Genomic DNA, 21,158 nt, shown 5'->3' on the forward strand with positions numbered 1-21,158 from the left:
AAATGGCCTTTTCGTTAAACCTAAAAACTTCATGCTTGGCCTTCAGCCGTCCCGAATGCTTCGTCTTTTATCAGCTCACCTTGACTTGTATACTTCTTCCCTTCACACCAGGCGGACCGGGCTCTCTCTCTGGCCTTCGTCCTCGTCAGTCAGGCCCAGATTCGGAAGACTGGTCTCCCGTCGTACACTCTCTTCTTGACATCTTTCAGGCCAGCTCTCCCCCGTCTCGCGAGGTTCCGCGTAAAGCTAACCGTCTCCCAGAGAATGATCCATATATGGCTTTTTAATCAACAGGGCACTCTTTTCCTTCATTTCTTTGTTCTCCATTTTCCATACACATTCACATACTTTGCAGAACAAGTGGAGGGAAAAAAGCAGACATTGTTTTGGTATTAAAGTTGCTTCGTTCAGTGTGGACCTATCATGGTTTCTTCTTTTAAGTTTATTTAAAAGGGAGAGAGAGGGAGCTGGGGAGGGGCAGAGAGAGGCGGACAGAGAGAGAGAGAGCTGGGGAGGAGCAGAGAGAGGGAGAGAGAGAGAGAGAGAGAGAGAGAGAGAGAGAGAATCCCAAGCAGGCGGAGCCCCATGTGGGGCCTGAACTCAGAACCATGATGTTATGACCTGAGCCCAAATCTAGAGTCGGACACTTAACCTATGGAGTCACCCAGGCGCCCCTGGACCTATCACGTTTTTATATGTGAAATCTTCTGGCACAGAGCGTGCCTTTCTGCCAACCGTAACACCATTATGAGTTGGGCTGTAATGATTATCATTGGGTTCTCCGTCTTCCTGACACCTTCAAGGTCCCCACTTCTCTTCCTAGCCTCTTGGGTAAGTGGGGCATTTTCTTTTTCTCGGACCTCCTTTCCCGGAAGGCCACACTGCCTTTGCTGCCACGAACAGATCAGATAAATGTCTTCTTCCTGGTGTGCTGATGTCATGCTTGGAGCTCTGTGAGTCATATTGGAATGTGAGATAAACAACACTGGAAGCAAGCTCTGTCCCAGAGAGCAACAGACAAATACATTGTATCAAATCAAACGTCTCAATTGTAAGGCACACCATTATTTTATGCACCATAAAGAAGGAAAGAAGATGCTATCACATTCGGACGCAGTTTTTTTTTCCCTCCATTAGATTTGCCTTAGGTTTTTCAAATTATACTTATTAGAAGTTCTCTTGTACATTGACTTAGACACATACCTTTTTGTCATTGGATCACTCATGCGTACACACAAAAAGGAAACTATGTGAGGTGATGAAGGTGTCACCTACCCTTATCGTGGTGGTCATTTCACATTACATCCGCCTATCAAGTCGTCATGTCGTATGCCTTAAACTTATACAATGCCATATGTCAATAACACCTCAATAAAGTTGGAACAAAACATAAAATATTTTAGGGGCCCCTGGGTGGCTCAGTGGGTTAATCGGCTGACTTCAGCTCAGGTCATGATCTCACGGTTCTCGGGTTCGAGCCCCACGTCCGGCTCTGTAGTGACAGCACAAAGGCTGCGTGGGATTCTCTCTTTCCTTCTCTCTCTCTGCCCCTCCCCTGCTCTCTCTCTCTCTCTCTCTCGAAAATAAATAGACATTGAAAAAACTTAAAACTTAAAAAAATCATTTAAAAAAACCAAATCTGAACTCTTCTAAATTGCTTTTGTCATCCCCTGTGCCATCGAGAGTGCAGCGTTTCTCAAAAGTCCTCTTTTGGGGGCGCCTGGGTGGCGCAGTCGGTTAAGCGTCCGACTTCAGCCAGGTCACGATCTTGCAGACCGTGAGTTCGAGCCCCGCGTCGGGCTCTGGGCTGATGGCTCAGAGCCTGGAGCCTGTTTCCGATTCTGTGTCTTCCTCTCTCTCTGCCCCTCCCCCGTTCATGCTCTGTCTCTCTCTGTCCCAAAAATAAAATAAAAACGTTGAAAAAAAAAATTAAAAAAAAAAAAAAGTCCTCTTTTGGAGGACAGAATGCCCCCAGGATTTTGTTCCTGGCCAATAATGCCACTCTGTCGAATCTTGATGTGCCTGCTGAGGCCATGACAGCTATGGCCAACAGCGATCGTAAGATGCATCCCGATGTCGAAGATGTGAAAAAATGTACCGCTTGGAATCAGTGAAATCATATCTGGAGGGAGCTCCCACGGCAGCCCGAACTATTCTCCTCCATACTTGTTTTACATACAGGGGAGAAACCCTATCTTCTTGAAGCTACTGCTTTTGTGAGCTTTGTTACTCATAACCGAACCCAATCCAAACTTATATAGGATTCTTTTTTTTTTAAAGTTTATTTATTTATTTTGAGAGAGACAGAGACAGCGCAACTGGGGGGGGGGGAGAGGGGCAGAGAGGCAGAGAGAGAGAGAGACAGGGAGAGAGAGAATCCCAAGCAGGCTCTGTGAGCGCAGAGCGGGGCTCGATGCGGGGCTCGATGCGGGGCTCGACCCCATGGAGCCGTGAGATCGTGACCTGAGCTGAAACCAAGAGTTGGACGCTTAACGGACTAAGCCCCCCGGGCGCCCGCAAACTTACATACGATTCTTAAAAACAGGTTAGCCACTCTTACTTGGCTTTCTCACCGTAACATACGCCACTCTTCGATCCTCCTTGACTGGTCAGTCGAGGCGTCATTTTTTCTTGACCCTCTCGGTGTTCTAACACTTTGCTGACGACCCTCTGAATCTGAACTCAGGACTGCGAGCAAACGATGTGCGATAACAACGTTCATCATTTTAAAGGAGTCAGAAGCAATTAGCGGGTGCTTGGTACTTCTTGTCACACGTTTCCGAGGGGGGGAAAAAAACCTACTTTTTCCTTTTTCTGGAAAATGAAGGACAAGTTGTCAGTGACCACAGTCTATTAAGAAGTTTTCTTTTGTGATACAGTGAGGACTTTCAACGCGGTTAATTTGAATCCGTGTTTGAGCCTGAGATGAGGTTATCAGTTTTATCGTCTTCCCCCCAGTCTGTCCTGGTGGGATCATTGCCTGCGACCCCGGTGCCCGTAGCAACAGCGCTAATTTCCGACATCAGTCCTTAAAGCAACAGACTGACAACGACAACGGCCAACGGCTGACACGCGTCCAGCTGTGTGCCTCGGGGTGGTATTTTCCAGGCCTGGAAAAGACCGAGTCACGAGTCACTCACACGTCCTGAAGGTCAGGCGATCGGGGGGTTGGAAGGCTGTGAGGACGCAGGAAGGGGGTGCACCCACCAGTGTGGTGTTTGAAGGGCGCTCACCCCTTCTGAGGGGCACGTGGCAGAGGAGGGCGGGAAAACGCGACAGCACCGGACGGGAGAAGAAGACCCTCGGAAACTTCAGTGGCCGTCGCGGGAGTTCTCACATCGTTCTCTTTGAGTCTCGAGGGCGAGGAAGTCCTTCGTTTCCGGGTACAATAAGAGGATGTAGGTCTAAGCGGACTTCTCCGCGTTATCTCGGGGAGTCCCTCTGAATCACAGCAAAGGGAAGGATGGGATAAAGGGGGCGCCCAGCGGCCAAGACAGAACCAGACTGGGGTCAGCTTTACATCCCAGGGAAGAGATCACAACGGGCCATGGTTCAGCACGTACAGTCGGGTACCCTGTGTGTGGCTAGGATTCAGGCTATCTCTGTGCAGCGGAGCTGGATGTGCAGGCCGAACCGGAATGTTTTGCAGCCTCCCCTTTAAAACCTATTGTGCCCAGGGGCGCCTGCGTGGCTCAGTCGGTCAAGTGTCTGCGGCTCAGAGCATGATCTCGAGGTTCGTGGGTTTGAGCCCCGCATCGGGCTCTGTGCCGACAGCTCGGAGTCTGGCGCCTGCTTCGGATTCTGTGTCTCCCTCTCTCTTTGCCCCCCTCCCCTGCTCACGCTCTGTCTCTCTCCCTCTCCCACTCTCAAAAAATAAATAAACATTAAAAAAAAAATCCTGTCATGCCTGTGCAGAAGCCACTCGGAGTGAAGCCATCTGGATGGAGAGTATGCCCTGGGGATTTCCAGTCCTGAGGTCTTCCTAGGTGCTCGGTGCCAATTCAGGTAACGCCGTGGCTGGTTGCTGCCTGAACGGAGGGAGTCAGGTGTACAGGTGCCGACTAGCTCTAGCCCTTATAAATTGTGTCACTGGTTCTAAGGACTCCTGGCATAGGGGAAGGGTTTGGCTGAGGTTTAGAGGCTGTCCCCACCCCGAGGCTGCAAGGCATACCTGTAATTAGGGGAGAGACTAGAGTGATCAGGGCTGTCTTTAAGAGCCTTGGGGATTTCCCTGCCTTCTGGGTCCGGTTATCTGGCTGGATTTCCAGTCTACCCACACAGTCTTGCTTAACCCATTGATATACCTGTGGGGCAAGAGGAAAAAAACAAACAGACAATGGAACACGGCATCGGAAAATCGATGTTCGTGTCCACAGTCTGTAATGTATTTGTGCGGCCTCCCTTTTTCTCTCTGGTTAAGTCTTGCTCGTGACACCTGCCCTTCTTACTTCCCGAGGGTCCTATAAAAATAAAATACGCCAATGTTAAATAAAAGGACTTGGACTTGCAAAGCGCCATTGTTATTTTAGTTTGTCACACCCCTGTCCTTGAGGGAGGCGGCCTAAGGGTCATTTCCCATAATCACTGCAGCCTAGAGTGGATCCACGCGCAATCCCATTCCCTCTACCTCGTTCCCAGAGACAACTACTATGATGAATTCTAGACCATGTTCTTTTATATTTTTATTTTTATTTATTTTTTAAATTTTATTTCAGTTTAATTTTTTTACTATGAAATTTATTAAGTTTAATTTTTTTACTATGAAATGGGTTTCCATACAACACCCAGTGCTCATCCCTAGATGTGCCCTCCTCAATACCCATCACCCACCCTCCCCTTTTATATTTTTATCATACATATGCACCCACCCGACACCAGGGTCCCAGACCACCCAGACCACCTTACCTCACCCCACTCCACCCCACCCCCTCCCCTCCACCCCACCCCGACCCCCCTCCCCTCTACCCCACCCCCTCCCTTCCCCTCCCCCCTCCCCTCCCCTCCACCCCCCTCCCCTCCCCTCCACCCCACCCCCCTCCATCCCATCCTACTCCACCCCACCCCACCCCACCCCACCCCACCCCACCCCACTCCACCCCGCCCCCATCCTCAGAACCATTGATCAGGGGATTGATTTGTCTTTTCTAGGGTCCCACAGAATGTCTTCTCCCTCCATTTCTGGAGATCCTGAGCTGCATACGGATGGGGCTGGGTGGGTGGAGAGACTCCTGGATACCTGTTTAAAAACTTAAAAGGTGAGAGATTTGCACACGAATCACCCAGACACCTTTATTTCTTTAGGAACCAAATAACTTTATTGAAACAAAATAACTTTATTTATTTATGGAAAACTGGAAGAAGAAACTGGAACGTTTTGCAAGCGCAATACTGCAAAATGCATGCTCGGCATGGTGACCAGGGGAAGTCACCATGCCCCCTGTGGCTATGGGAAGGCAGTCCCAACTCAGTTCTTGTCGCTGTTGCCCAGGGTGAGCTTGTCAAAGAGGTACTCTGCCATGCCGGTTTCCGGGGCCCCCATCTTGCTCAGGTTGGTGATGTAGCCCCCCAACTCTTTGATGACCTTGACTTGCTCGTGCAGGTAGTTGGTCTCCAGGAAGCTGCACAGATGGGCGTCGTTCTTGACGGTGGCCAGCTGGTGCAGGTCGAGCAGGCTCTGGTTCAGGCTCTTCTCCAGGTGAAAGGCGCACTCCATGGCGTTGAGGCCGTTCTCCCAGTTGTCGCGGTCAGGCTTCCTGATGTCGCGGAGGCGGAGGCGGCCCCCACGCTGGTTCTGCAGCTGCATCAGCTTCTCGGCATGCTGGCTCTCCTCGTGGGACCGGCGCAGGAAGAACTTGGAGAAATTCTCCAGGGCCACGTCGGCGCGGTCGAAATAGAAAGCCATGGACAGGTACGCGTAGGAGGCGTAGAGCTCCAGGTTGATCTGGCAGTTGATGGCGGCCTCGCACTGCGGGTGGTAGTTCTGGCGCACTTGAGAGAACGGCGCGGTGGCCATGGCTGGCGGCGCTGGCACCAAGGCGAAGGCGGCTCAGGAACGAGGGCGGCAAGGCCGAAGGCGGTGGCGGCGGGTCTCCGGCGCTTTTTCAGAGCAGCCGACCAGGCAGGCCCGGCGGCAGTCTCCGAGATGCGGCTGGAATGAGGTCCGTTACTCCGGAGGTGGGGGTTTGAATCCGTTACGCGAATCCGTTACGTGAAGGGGCGTGGTCACGAAGGCGAGGGAGGGGGTGGTGGGCGGGGCGCCGCGTTCAACGTTCCATCCGTGCCGAGGTCCAGGCGCCTGCGCGCTGAGTGTCTTGAAGCCGTTAAAAAAAAAAAAAAAGTTACGAGAGGGAAGGAGGCAAACCCTAAGTGACTCTGAAATACTGAGAACAAACTGACGGTTGATGGGGGGCGGGGGGGAGACGGGAAAGTGGGTGATGGGCATGGAGGAGGGCATCTGCTGGGATGAGCACCGGCTGTTGTCTGGAAACGAATTTGACAGTAAATCATATATAAAAAAATAAAGCCATAAATCCTAAAAAAACTAAAACTAAAAATATAACTCTTGTTAAAATATATATTTAATATATTTTAATATATTGCTGTGGTTTGTGAATATATCTCACGAAAAAAAAAACCACCGGATTTTTTTTTTTTACCCGTATTTTGCAAACATTCATAAAATAACTCTTGAGATGCAATTCACATACTATAAACTCGACCTTTTGAAAGTGATTAGCTACCCGGTTTATAGGATGTTCATGGCGTTAGGCAGCCATCACCACAATCTAATTTCACAGTTTCATCACTCCAAAATGAAAATTCCCTACCCATAAGCTGTTACTCCCCAGACCTGGCTACCACTGATCTCTCTTCTGTCTCTACAGATTTGCCTATTTGGGATATTTCAAACAAAGGGAATCCTACAGTATGTGGCCCTTTGTGTCTGATTTCTGTATTTAGCAGAATGTCTCTAATCTTCCTTTTTTCATTGCTGAATAGTGTTCCATAACATGGATATGTCACATTTTCTTTATCCTTTCATCAGTTGATGGACATTTGGGGTTTTTTTTTCCATTTTGTGGTTATTATGCATAGTGTTGCTATGAATATTTGTGTGCAGGTATTTGCGTAGACATATTTTTATTCTCTTGGGACTATGCCTAGGAGGGAATTGCTAGGTCATATGACAACTCTGTGTTTAATATTTTGAGGAACGGCCACATCTTTTCCAAAGCGGCTGCACCATTTTACATTCTCACCAATGATGTGTGAAGTTGCCAACAGTGTTATTGTCTGTTACTGCAAAGTAATATCACATTGTGGCTTTGATTCGCATTTCTCTAATGACTAAGCGTGTTGAGCATCTTTGTAAGTCCTTATTGGCCGTTTGTATACCTTCTTTTTCTCTTTTCTTCTTTTCTTTTTAAAAATTGGAATTCCAGTATGGCTACCGTACAGTGTTATATTCGTTTCAGGTATCCAATACAGTGATTCCACAATTCTGTGCAGTACTCAGTGCTCATCATAAGTGTCCTCTTAACCCCCTTCCCCTGTTTCACCCATTTCCCCCCACCCCGCACCTCCCCATTGGTAACTATCAGTTCTCTATAGTTACAAGTCTGATTTTTGGGGTTTGCCTATTTTTTTCTTTGTTCGTTTGCTTTGTTTCCTGAATTCCACATACGAGTGAAATAATACGGCGTTCGTCTTCCTCTGACTGGCTTACTTTGCTTAGCATAATACCCTCTAGATCCATCCATGTTGTTGCGAATGGCAAGATTTCATTCTTTTTTTATGGCTGAGTAATATTTCAAATACTTATATACATATATGTAAACATATATGACGTCTTCTTTATCCATTCCTCAATCAATGGACATACGCCGTTTCCGTAATTTGGCTGTTGTAGATAATGCTGCTCTAAACATGGAAACATTGGGGCTCGTGTATCCCTTTGAATTCGTATTTTGGTATTCTTTGGGGAAATATCTAGTAGTGCAATTGCTGGATCATAGGGTAGTTCTATGTTTCACTTTTTGAGGGATCTCCGTACTATTTTCCAGAGGGGCTACCCCAGTCAGCATTCCCACCAACAATGCAAGAGGGTTCCCCTTTCTCCACATCCTCACCAACACTTGTTGTTTCTTGTGTCGTTGATTTTAGCCTTTCTGACAGGGGTGAGGTGATACCTCACTGTAGTTTTGATTTGCATGTCCCTGATGATCAGCGATGTTGAGCATCTTTTCATGTTTTTGTTGGCCATCTGTCTGTCGTCTTTAGAAAAATGTCTGTCTATGTATTCTGCCTGTTTCTTAATTGGATTATTTGGGGTTTTTTGGTGTTGAGTTATATATCTTTATGTATTTTGGATACTAACCCTTTATCAGATATGTCGTTTGCAAGTATCTTCTCTCGTTTAGTAGGTTGTCTTTTAGTTTTGCTGATGGTTTCCTTTGCTCTGCTTTTTATTTCGATGTAATCCTGATTGTTTTTGTTCTGGTTTCCCTTGCCTCAAGAGACATATCAGGAAAAATGTTGCTATGCCCAACGTCAGAAAAAATTACTGCCTCTGCTCCCCTCTGGGATTTTTATGGTTTCAGGTGTCACATTTCAAACTTCCAGTTCTGGGGGTGCCTGGGTGGTTCAGTCGGTGAAGCATCTGGGTCCGGCTCAGGTCACGATCTTTCGGTTCGTGAGTTCAAGCCCTGCGTCGGGCTCTGTGCTGACAGCTTGGAGCCTGGAGCCTGCTTCAGAATCTGTGTCTCCCTCTCTCTCTGCCTCTCCCCTGCTAACACTCTGTCTCTCTCTCAGAAATGAATAAACATTAAAAAAATTAAAAAAGAAAAGAAACGCAAGTGAGTTGTGTTGAGCGGAATGCAACTTATTCGGGGCTCATTTTGCATCACTTGGGTGCATTTATCTCAACATTCCTTATTTCCTGCCTAGCCAAATATGGCTCTTCTCCTTTGTATCATTGCTAACATCTTACTGGTTTTCTCATTAATTAATGAGTTCAATAAAATCTTTGACCTGCAGTATCTCATATTTGCGAGAGATTTCAGTTTTTTTTTCTTTAACTTTCCTTTAACATTCCCCAGTGTCATCCCCACCCCACTGGGAACATAACCAACCCCACAGGAGCTGTCTTACTTAGTAGGGTAAGCACTTTTGGGGGGTGCTCACCAGAGCTGTGAATCCTGAAATGTACTGAGGACCTAAAGGCATAGCATCCCTGAGTGGGATATGGAGAGAGAGCATCTCTGAGGAGAAGGAGGCCGAGTGTAACTCTGGGAAAACAGGGAGCCAAAGCAAACCAGTGGAGGAAGGTAGCACGTATAGAGAGTGGGCCACGGGAGGGACCTCATCCAGGGAACACTGGAATCCCTGCGGGGCTGAGGCTGGCCCAGGGCATGTTAGGGAGGGCAGAGAAGGAAGCATGAGCAGTAAAGGTCTGTACGGAACCAGAGCGGCTGAGAACCAGGGGAGTGTTGAAAGCTTCCAGGCAGGGGAAGTAGTCAGCAGAGACTTGAGGGGATCTGACAGGCCGAGAGGCATGATCTGGCTAACATTAGCCCTGGAAGGAGGTAGGGACGTGAGCTTTTGCAGCCAGGAGAAAGGATCCCATCATCAGTGCTTTCACGCTTCCTAAGTCACCGCCCTGAAAAGGGGGTGGGGACCCACAGATACTGAGGGTGTAGAATACTTGGGACTGGGCCCTGAACTCTGCTTTCCAGAGAAGCTTCCTTCCGGCTGGTGATCAGAAGTAGGGAAGCTCTCGCGCGTCCGGCTGGCTCAACCGAAGGGCATAGCAAAGTTCGGTGAGGGCGCTCCTGCTTGGTTGGGTACCGGTGCGACGTCCAACACCCGCACGCGTTGTGTTCTGGAGAGGGGAGTGCTCCTTCTGGCCTCCACTTCTTCACTGTTCTGATGCGGGGTGGGCGGAGAGGGAGATCGCGACCTTGAGAGGCAAAGCAGAGGCCGCTCCACTTAAACACGCCTGTCCTGCGTCCCCGGTGTGGGTCAGCTGATGACTGACAGTAGTTCAGCTACATGTAAATTTGCTCTCAAGTTGTCACCTTTCGGTTTTATTCAGCGTGCTTCTCCACGTGCTTCTCCAGTGCTCTTTTCTGCCCCTTCTCCATCTTCCTCTGAGCTCTGGAGCCCGGCTTGTATGGATGGCATCCACGGGGCCCTGGCCCTCGGGCCCCTGGTTGAGCTCAGCCACTGGGCGGCACTGGCAGGAGACGGGAAGGCAGGAGGAGAGGGAGTTTGGGATACTTACTTTCTTGGCTCTGTCTCTTTAGGGAAGATCAGGAAGAGGCAAACCTATTACCTCTTTGTAGCTCTAGCTCCCCGGATGAAGTAGGGACCGTTCTCAGGAGGGGCTTTCTGCAAACATTGCTCACCTCGGAGGAATTTACCCCAAAGAACAGGTGTTCTTTGGGTCAGGTTTAATGCACAGCCTAAGAAATTCATGGGGACCCACAATCCAGTATGCAGCGCTACATTGCTTCGGCCCAGAGAATCAATGGAGCACAGAGACTAAATAGAAACCAAGAAGAAATGAAGTCCCTCATCGACAACAATCTCAAGCAACAAAACAGGAACCCAGGTGAAGCTGCCACCCGGGATTCAGCCTCCAGCTGTGTAGCCTGTGGATTTCTCTAGCTCCTGGCCCCCTTGTTTCCTTAGGTGATTGATCTTTTGGTTACCCCTCACCGAATTAGGAGACCTGTTAGAGGGGCGCCTGGGTGGCTCAGTCGGCTAAGCGGCCGACTTCGGCTCAGGTCATGATCTCGCGGTCCGTGAGTTCGAGCCCCGCGTCGGGCTCTGTGCTGACAGCTCAGAGCCCGGAGCCTGTTTCAGATTCTGTGTCTCCCTCTCTCTGACCCTCCCCCGTTCATGTCTGTCTCTGTCTCAAAAATAAATAAACGTTAAAAAAAAAAAAAAAAAAGGAGGCCTGTTAGAGAAACAGGAAAGAGGAAGCAGAGAGAGTCATTTTCTACTTGTCGGTAGCCATGTTAAAAAGTCTGGTTGGGCGGGGGCGGCACAGTGGTTAAGTGGCTCCCTGAACCCTTTGATTCTTGATTTTGGCTCAGATCATGATCTTGAGGTTTGTGGGATCAAGCCCTGCGTCGGGCTCTGTGCTGACAATGCAGAGCCTGCTTGGGATTCTCTCTCTCCTAGCTCCCTGACCTCCCCACCTCCCACTTTCTCTCTCTCTCTCCCCAAATAAATAAACAAGCATTTAAATTGAAAAAAAAGTCTGGTTAGGGGGGCGCCTGGGTGGCTCAGTCGGTGAAGCGTCCGACTTCAGCTCAGGTCATGATCTCGCGGTTTGTGAGTTCGAGCCCCGCGTGGGGCTCTGTGCTGACGCCTGGGAGCCTGGAGCCTGCTTCTGATTCCGTGTCTCCCTCTCTCTCTGCCCCTCCCCCACTCATGCTCTGTGTCTCTCTGTCTCTCAATAATAAATAAACGTTAAAAAAAATTTTTTTTAAAGTCTGGTTAGGGAAGATGTTGAGTTAGTAAGGTTTGAGGATTAACTGTTTATTTCAAGTGAACCCTTGTCCTTCCTTGCTCACCTTCTCCTGATCAGAGCTGTTTCAGACTGCTCTGCACAGCAGTGCATGGGTGGGTCCAGTGAATGTATGCAAGGGATTATAGATGCTGACTATTTAATTAGCTACCTCTTAATCATTTACTCCCAGACAGGAAGGTGTAACCCTCAATTGCAGATAGCCAAAAGGAGATTAAGAAAAAAATTTTTTTAATGTTTATTTATTTTTGAGACAGAGAGAGACAGAGCATGAACGGGGGAGGGGCAGAGAGAGAGGAGACACGGAATCGGAAGCAGGCTCCAGGCTCTGAGCCATCAGCCCAGAGCCTGACGCGGGGCTCGAACTCCCGGATCGCGAGATCGTGACCTGGCTGAAGTCGGACGCTTAACCGACTGCGCCACCCAGGCGCCCCCAAAAGGAGATTTTAAAAGTTTTCTTTGCGGGGCGCCTGGGTGGCGCAGTCGGTTAAGCGTCCGACTTCAGCCAGGTCACGATCTCGCGATCCGCGAGTTCGAGCCCCGCGTCAGGCTCTGGGCTGATGGCTCAGAGCCTGGAGCCTGTTTCTGATTCTGTGTCTCCCTCTCTCTCTGCCCCTCCCCCGTTCATGCTCTGTCTCTCTCTGTCCCAAAAATAAATAAACGTTGAAAAAAAAAATTAAAAAAAAAAATAAACAAAAGTTTTCTTTGCTTGTTATCTTTTCTAAATAGGAGATGAATAGTTTTTATTTTGTGACCTTCCATTCCTTCAGAGAAAACACAAGGTGTAATAGTCAGGATAGGGAAAGCTATGTTGTAGGAACAGACCAGACCTAAAAAACTCAATGGCTGAAGGCAATATGTCTTTTTTGCTCACATCACAGCCCGAAGCAGGTGAAGGGACTCTCTTTCGTGACTCTTCGCCAATGGTTAACTTACCAAGGCAGGCTAAATTCCACCCTTTACTTGCACCTTCCCAGAATTCTTCACTTCAAACTGCACGGAGGAAAACAAGAAGCATGGAGACCTCCCACTCACTCTTGTACTGCCCTGGAGCAGAAATCATATTCACTGCAGCCCAAACCAACTTCAAGGAGGCTGGGAAATGTAGGGAAAACATGTGATATCCAGTGAGCAAAATTTTCTGCCATGCATGTTGTATCCATTTCTCTTATTTTATTTTTTAATGTTTATTTATTTTATTTTGAGAAAGGGGGGGGGCAGTAAGAGAGGGAGGGAGAGAATCCTAAGCAGGGTTTGATCCCACAAACCACGAGATCGTGACCTGAGCCGAAATCAAGAGTCGGACACTTAACCGACTGAGCCACCCAGGCACCCCTCTCTTATTTAAAACAAAAATTATTTGGAACTCACATTGTTGGCCAGTGTTATTTATGTACTTATTCGAGTGTGATTGTAGCAAGAATTCTTCTGAAAAACATTTACCAGCGTGTGTGTATGTGTGTGTGTTAGCGTACTAAGTAATAACAACTTGTGTGGTCCCCTTTCTCTATAATTGCTTCTGTGATGTTTTGCATCGCAGGCCCTAGCTTGACATTCACACTCAGGTTCAACCCCATGTCCTACCTAAAATCTCTTCTGTCTGAAGTGAACTCAGACTTCTCTGAAGATCTATAGGGTTTGGTGCCCACGCAATCAGCATGGCAGTCAGTCACGGACCACCCCTCGATGGCTTGTCTTTAATTGCGTTGAACTCTTAACCCTCTCCTTTTGTGTTGTGTCCCTTTGGTGCAAGTCCCCTGACTTATACGGAGGGCAGATGCCCTTTCTTCACCTCCAGAGCACCCAACAAGATAGAATAGCACAGGCCAGGTGCTCAAAGACCATGGGCTGATTGAATCTGATTTAATAGGATTGATACAGTCAGCAGATGTGTATTAAGCTTCTAAGTGCCATGTTCTAGGATCTGTGCAAAGAATTGTGGGTCGAGAGATTATTAAAACATAGTGACTGTCCTTAAGGGGCTTTCAGAATTTTAAAGATAGAACGAACTCAAACTGACAGAATGTGGTAGCTAGTCTCCAAACATGGCTCCAACGGTTCCTTCCCCCCCAGTTCCAGAGCGCTGCTCCTCATTTAGAGTTGACACTTATTTTTGCTGCCAGTGACTACCTTGGCCAATGGAACGTGTTAGAAGCAGCATTCTGGGACTTCCAAGAGGATGGGGAGAATTGTCTTCTTTCCGCTCAGAAGTTTCGCCCTCCTCCTCTGAATTCCAGTCTCCCTCTGAATCCAGCCACCGTGTCGTGAAAAGACCAAACCACGTGAAGCGGCAACGAGGAGGGGAAAAGAGGCTGAGTTCCCAGCCAACGGCCAACCTCAACTGGCAGCCATGAGCGAGACATTTTAGACATTCCAGATGAGCACGGCCCCAGCTGAATAATAATGATAATAATAATAATAATAATAAAATGAATAATAATAATAAAATGGTTGTCGTTTTAAACCACTATGTTTCGCCAGCGACGGGGGTTGAGTTGTAGCCGAAGAGAACTGAAACCCAGGATCAGAAACATACGGGTCAGTATAATGGCTCCCACACAGGAAGGAAAAGGATGAAGGAAGTTCAGGAATGCCCTCTGAGAGGTGATGTTTGAGCTGATGAGTAAAAACACCCCAGCAGAACTGAAGGTTCTTTTCAGAACAGAAGAATGTCCAAATTGGATTTTTGTCTCTGACTGCTCTGGCATGAATGAGAGGTATTTCAGAGGGCCATGACACTAAGGGGAGGACAGCCAGGCATCTTCCGTAGGGTCTCGGGGTCGGGGGGGGGAGGGGAGGCACGGGGTGGCACAGAGGCCAGGGAAATGGGATTTTCCACTGAGGTGGAAAATCAATAGCCCTTGAAGATGGACACAGGTAACGAGGGAAAGAGAGGAATCGGGCGCCCAGCCGTCAGGCTTTGGCTCACCATTCTCGACCTGGGCGAATGCCGGAGACCAAGGAGGACGGCGAAGAAGGTGGTGACCTGGGTTTTAACCGAGCTCTGCGAGTTCTGGGACATCCAAGAGGCACTGGAGGACGGCGGCCGCTGGGTTCGAAGCTCAGGCGAGGGGGCTAAATTAAGATAATAAACTTAAAAAAAAAAAAAGTTGTCCAGGACCTGTGCCGAAGTGAAGCTCCCTCGTGGGTATTTATCCTGTTGTAAAGTAGTCGTGTTTTAGAGAAGCTCGTCTATGAAAGGTAGCACGTCAGTGGCCGGGACCCTGGAGAGGTCACGTAACCAGTGAGAGGAGGGCGAGGACTCATTTTTTCCGTTAGCAACGATGGGCTGTGGGGAGCTGTAGGCATTGCTTATCCAGGCTCCTTTGTGGCTAATTTGACCGAATTTGCCCCGAGACCGCAATCGTGGGTGTAGTTTGTGGCTGCGAAGGGTTTTCTCTGTGCGAGGCTAACCCACCCACCTGGACGGGCGCTCCGCCGTGGCCTCATTAGGCCCACTCTCCAGACACCTGAGCCGTCTCCCCGCTGAGGCCACTTGCAATGCCAGTCACCCTAATCCTGACGCATCTAAAGGTGCACAGCACGGGGACGTTACTCTGATGTTTTAGCAAAGGCCTGAGAGCTCATCACAGTTTTGTGAGTCCAAAGAACCCAACGTTGTCACCATGTGGTACTTAAGTAGGTGATTATTTAGAAGGCAAATGGAAGCTTCTAAGCAGGTGCCTGGAGCTCAGGAACAGAGAGAATGGCAGGCTTCCCGGGCTCTGCTGGGGGAGAAGCAAGTACCCCGTCCCCGTTGCTGTGTATGTGAAGAGCCTGGTTTGACCCCAGCAGGTACGTCGTGGCAGATCCGTGTGCATGTTATAAATGGGCTTTGACTACTTTTGTTTTTAGATGTTTATTTATTTATTTTTTTTTTTAAAATTTTTTTTTTCAACATTTATTTATTTTTGGGACAGAGAGAGACAGAGCATGAACGGGGGAGGGGCAGAGAGAGAGGGAGACCCAGGATCGGAAACAGGCTCCAGGCTCCGAGCCGTCAGCCCAGAGCCCGACGCGGGGCTCGAACTCCCGGGCCGCCAGATCGTGACCTGGCTGAAGTCGGACGCTCAACCGACTGCGCCACCCAGGCGCCCCAGATGTGTATTTATTTTTGAAAGACAGGGACGGACAGGGTGGGAGCGGGGAAGGGACCGAGGGAGAGGGAGACACAGAATCCGAAGCGGGCTCCAGGCTCCGAGCCGTCCGCACAGAGCCCCACGCGGGGCTCCAACTCCGGAACCACGAGATCATGACCTGAGCCAAAGTCGGACGCCTAACCGACTGAGCCACCCAGGCGCCCTGGAATTTGACTGCTTTTAACGAGTCCTGGGAAGAGCACCGCAGGCATCTGATCTGAATCTGGACCAGGCTGTTTGCTTATTCGTTTCTATTTCTGTACAATCTACCCTGGGACCATCTTCAATGATGTCGTTAAGTTGCTCATTTTTCTTCCCCCTGGCCGTGCCTATCCCATCCAGGAATCCCTGTAAATTCACTTAATCCGAGTACTTCACGTGATTGTATTTTCCCAAACGTCAAGGCTTCCTTACGAGCAAAAACAGACCTGATTTTCGAGCTGGGGCCTCCAGGTCACGGAAAGCCCAGGCCCAGTGCTAGTGTCTCTCTCCTCTTTCTAGTCCCGACCAGGGATGTCTCATCAGGCAGCGTGAGCTACACCCTCGATCTCAGCGTGGTAGCTCGATACGAGCTTAATTCTCGCTCAGGACCAGTGAGGCCAGAGAGGTGCCTGGGACACAAAACGTAAGGAGGCGCCTACCGTCAGGGTCCTGAAAGCACAAGGTCTTGCTTTCGCTAGGTCTCCGTGGCGCGTCAGTGACCAGGACCCGCTCGTTACTGCCACGCGGAGATCCAGACTGATGACGGCGGTGTCACCGCAGTGGTGGAACAAAAACATGGCGGATTGCACACGGGCTGTTAGAGTGACACGTGTCACTTGTGGTTACGTTTCATTGGCCAAAGACCATCACGTGCTCTGGTTTCAGAGGCGACGGAGAAATGCCACCTCATCACATGCCCGGGGAGGGGTGACCCGAGAGCATTTGGCGAACACTCCAAATGGTTTCCGTAGTTTTATTTCCCAAGTTCTCTAGCATAGAGGCCACCGGCACCCTGAGCTCCTTGCCCTGGGCCCGTAGCTCTCCGGACTCGCCCTCCGGGAGTGTCATGAATTCCCGGGGTAGGTAGCTGATCGGGACTGGATGCACAGGGAGGCCCGGTAGGGGGATAGGCTGTGCGCCTCGGTATCGTCCGCTCTGCCGAGGAAGGCGTTCGTAATGTACCAGGACAGCAGCGGCCCCGGCGCCGAGCTCTTCCCTTGTCGCTGTGCCACGTGCATAGGCTCTAGTTCCCAAGGCTTGTCACACCTCAGCTGAAGAGAGGGCACCGCTCCTCTCTCTCTCTGCCTCTTCATCTCTCGTGCGATCTCTTTTTCATTGCTTATTTATTCAGCTCAGGGACCCTTTGGGATCTATTCTGCAAAGAAGATATTATCCTAAAGAGAGCTGCTGTCTGTCCCACTTGAGGGAAGTGAAGGTCAGTCCACAGGCGTGACGTAGGAGTAGACACAGCCAGACAGAAAGGACAAAATATAAAATAACGGAAAGACCAAAGCCACGGGACCCTGCCTTTGCCTTTTTATCGTCATCTTTTCCTCTTCGTTAAACGCAAAGTAAAGCATAGTTGTGAAGCAAAAGAAAAAAAAAAATCTTGTATCTTGTAGGAAACCTTTTCCCAGAAAGTTTGAAGGTTTTTTTTTTGTTTTTTCTTCATAATTAATCCATTCTCGGCCGATACGGCGACTCCCAGGTTGGGCACACCCGTTTTATAGATGAGTACTCGGGAGCGCTGGCCGGTGAAGGTACAAAGTCGTTTCAGGACGGCTGTCTTTTAGGGTTTACAACTTAGCCTTCGGCTTTCCTGTGGCAATAAATCCATGGGTTTCATGTCAGCGGTGAATTTGAACGTGGTTTTGGGTGGAAGAGGCAATACGTGGAAAGTGCGATTTCAGCCCGTTTCGGTCAGAGTAGTTATCAGTTACCCATTCAACCACCCATTCAACCATTTGGTTGAATATTCACGTTGAGATTTAGAGGGAAAGGGGCAATGGAAGATGGAAGGTAGCTCAGTTCTACTGAATATAGTGTGATGTCAACTTTTCAGAGCCCTTTGCTTCTGAAACGCCAAGTGCATGCTTACCCAGGCAGAGTGGGAGTTGAGTGTGGCCGTACATCTGCACCTACGTCTGGGTTGACCGGGAAGGGCTTGGGCTGACATTTTTCCACTTCCAACTTTTGGGCTCCCCAGATTTTCAAGGTAACGGTCCAGTGTGTCATCAACGAGATGCTATTTTAGCTGTATTTTTTTGTTATGTTTATTTATTTTTGAGAGAGAGCGAGAGAGCGTGCATGAGAGAGCGGGGGAGGGGCAGAGTGAGAGGGAGACAGGGGATCTGAAGTGGGCTCTGTGCTGGCAGGCTGACAGCCCGATGCGGGGCTTGAACTCCTGAACTGAGAGATCATAACCTGAGCCGAAGTCGGATGCTCAGCCGACTGAGCCACCTAGGGTGCCCCCTATTTTAGCGTTAGAATTATTAAAACACAACGCCAAGTATTGGTGAGTAAGCGGTGAGGACATGAAGTGGTACAGCCGCTTTGGAAAATGGTAGGGCGGTTTCTTAGAAAGTTACGTGGGGACCTACCCCACGACTCAGAAATTCTACTCCTAAGTATGTAGGATGTGAAATAGAACACACGTACACTGGAAGGACCATAGGGGGAGCCTAGGTGGCTCGGTCAGTTAAGTGTCTGGCTTTTTTTTCTTTCTTACGTTTATTGATTGATTTTGACAGAAAGAGAGAGACGGAGCAAGAGCAGGGGAGGGAGAGAGAGAGAGAATCCCAAGCAGGCTCTGCATTGTCAGCCCAGAGCCCAATGTGGGGCTTGAACCCACAAACCGTGAGATCATGACCTGAGCAGAAGCCAAGAGTTGGACGCTTAAATGACTGAGCCACCCAGGCGCCCCAAGCATCGGATTTCTGACTTTGGCCCGGGCCGTGATCTCCCCGTTTGGGAGTTCGAGCCTGATATCAGGCTCTGCACTGACAGCACGGAACCTGCTTGGGATTCTCTCTCTCCTGAGAGCTCTCTCTGCCCCTCCCCAGCTTGTGCTCTCTCTCTCTCTCAATATAGATAAAAATAAACTTAAAAAAAAAAAAAAGAAAGCAGTAATATCTAAGAAAAAAAAGAATGATAAAAGAATGTTCCTGGCAGCTTCATTCATAATATCCTCACCCCGGAAATAACTCAAATGTCCATCAGTAAGTGAATGGATAAGTAAACTGTGGTATATTCATACAGTTATATAATCCTGAACGATAAAAAGGAACGAGCCACAGATGCACTCAACAATACGTATGACTCTCTAACAGACTGTGTTGAGCGAGAGAAGTCTAAGACACGCAAAATAGTAGATATTTCGACTCAGGTGACGTTCAAGAGCTGGCCAAACTAAGCTATGGCTATAAAAGTTAGGAAGTGGTTGTCTTTGGCAGGGGGGTTGACGAGCAAGGAGCGTAAGAGAACTTTCCAGGATGAGGGAAACATTCATCGATTTGATGAGGATGGTGGTTATTATGGTGTTAAAGCCTCATCAAGCTGTATATTTAAAATCTGTCTTTTTACGATATGCAAATTATGCTTTGATTAACAAAAATACAAAATCAATTCAAGGTATCAGATTCCAGGGACCCCCGACCTAACTTGGACTCCCTGCAGATGAATGGTGAAGAGATAGGTCCTAGACCCTGGTCAGTTGAGTCAGAGGAAATCGATGTTCACCGACCCAACTTTACTTTCTTCCAGGAGGAGCGTGAGAGCGAGAGTGGGGCTTGACTCACCACGCGGGGTTGGCCGGCCTTGACTTCGCTCGTCTCCTGTTAACGGCTCATGGTCAAAATAGTGGCAGGGCACGGTTACAGAAAAGCTCCCTCTTTGTCTGCTCAGACTCCATAGAAATCCTTGATGTCGTGAAAGATTAAAGCCAATCCGCCGGTCCTCCAGGGGTTGAGAATGGAACGCACTACGGTCCTTGGTCTTCCGCGTGTCAAGCCTGGTTCTGGCGGGTGAAAGCTGCGTCAGGTACGGCAAAGCTGCGGTGACTGCAGACAGACATGTGCAGAAGGAGGACGGAAGGGAAGCAGGGGTGACCAGTATGTCCCCTTTGAACGCCACAAAGGATCGCATTATAAGCTTGCAGAGGCGCTGGATCGCTATCTAGTCTGCATTTACTGAAATGTGAAACTTCCACGAGAAGAGGAGGAAAAATCCCCCCGCTGTCTGATATTCTGCCTTGGAACGCTGTTAAGAACTACGTCTTTTTTGTTGTTGTTCTTTCCTCCCTTCGTGCTTTCTAACTTTCCGGAAACGAACAACCACCGTTATGACCTGTTGTCTTTTTATATCGTGTTAAGTATTTACATTTTTATGTATTTGCAACCATGAATGAGATACATATAAAAAAGGTGAATGCCATAGGTGCTGAAAAGAAGTCTTGGCAGTTATTTATAGCAAAGAGATTTTGAAAAATGAACCTTTTTTTTGTACCACAAACCTTCCCCTTGATATTTAGAGCAAGTGTGAAAACCAGTGGGTTTATTTTATTTTATTATTTTTTTTAAAGTTCATTTCTTTATTTTGAGAAAGAGGGAGAGAGGGAGTGAGGGAGGGGCAGAGAGCGAGGTATTGAGAATCCCAAGCAGGGATCCCAAGGCTGGGCTCGACTCAGGGCTCGACTCAGGGCTCGAACTCACAAACTGTAAGGTCATGACCGGAGGCGAAATCAAGAGTCAGATGCTTAATGGACCGAGCCACCGAGGCACCCCATCTGTGGGTTCCTTTTAAAAGTTCACTTATGGGAGCCTGGGTGGCTCAGTCTGTTAAGCATCTGACTTTGGCTCGGGTCATGATCTGATGGTCGTGAGTTCGAGTCCTGCTTTGGGTGAACATAAGTCCCGCTCTGGGTGAGCCCCACCTCTCTCCCCCTCTGTCTCTCTCTCTCTCTGCCCCTTGCTTACTTGCACCTTTTCTCTCTCTCTCTCTCTCTCTCTCTCTCAAAAAACCGATTCATTTGAAGTTTGATTTGGTCTGGCTTTCGTTTTGTGACATCATTGACCCCCAAGAGATTGCACCCACTCAGTATTCATGCCCTTGGATATTCCCCACCCCCAACTTTGCCTCTGGGGTTGGCCTGTGACTACATGTGGCCAGTGGGAAACTCGCAAGTGTGATGCACGCAGAGGCTTGATAAGCATTTGCACAGTGGGGCTTGTCCTCTTATAAAACTTGCTCTTAGAACCCAGCCACCAAGCTGTGAGAAAGTCCAAGTGGCCACCTGGAGAGTCTTAGGTGGAAGACAACAAAGGCCCCCGGCCAACAGTTAGCCCCAACTTGCCGGCTCTGTGAATGGGGCCACCGTGGAAATGGATCCTCCAACCCCCGGTGGAGCCCCCCCAGCTGATTCCACACGGAACAGAGATGAGCTTTCCCCATCAAGTCCTGGCCAAATTGCAGATGTGTGAGTCAGCGAATGGTGGTTGTTGTTT

At 49.0% G+C, this 21,158-nt stretch overlaps 1 protein-coding gene across 1 annotated transcript; it reads right to left on the minus strand.

Annotated features, from left to right (window-relative positions):
* Positions 1-5,305: 5,305 nt before the first annotated feature.
* LOC122476877 (ferritin heavy chain-like) lies at positions 5,306-6,208 on the minus strand. The gene has a single exon (XM_043569757.1). The coding sequence runs from the start codon at positions 6,011-6,013 to the stop codon at positions 5,465-5,467; it is 549 nt and encodes a 182-aa protein (XP_043425692.1). The 5' UTR covers positions 6,014-6,208; the 3' UTR covers positions 5,306-5,464.
* Between the last annotated feature and the right edge of the window lie 14,950 nt (positions 6,209-21,158).

The sequence above is a fragment of the Prionailurus bengalensis genome, chromosome X (genome assembly GCF_016509475.1).
Source record: "Prionailurus bengalensis isolate Pbe53 chromosome X, Fcat_Pben_1.1_paternal_pri, whole genome shotgun sequence".
In the NCBI taxonomy this organism is placed as follows: Eukaryota; Metazoa; Chordata; class Mammalia; order Carnivora; family Felidae; genus Prionailurus; species Prionailurus bengalensis.

Bases quoted from the DNA above. Each gene is read 5' to 3' on its own strand.
- LOC122476877 (XM_043569757.1), bottom strand. From the start codon at position 6,013: ATGGCCACCGCGCCGTTCTCTCAAGTGCGCCAGAACTACCACCCGCAG.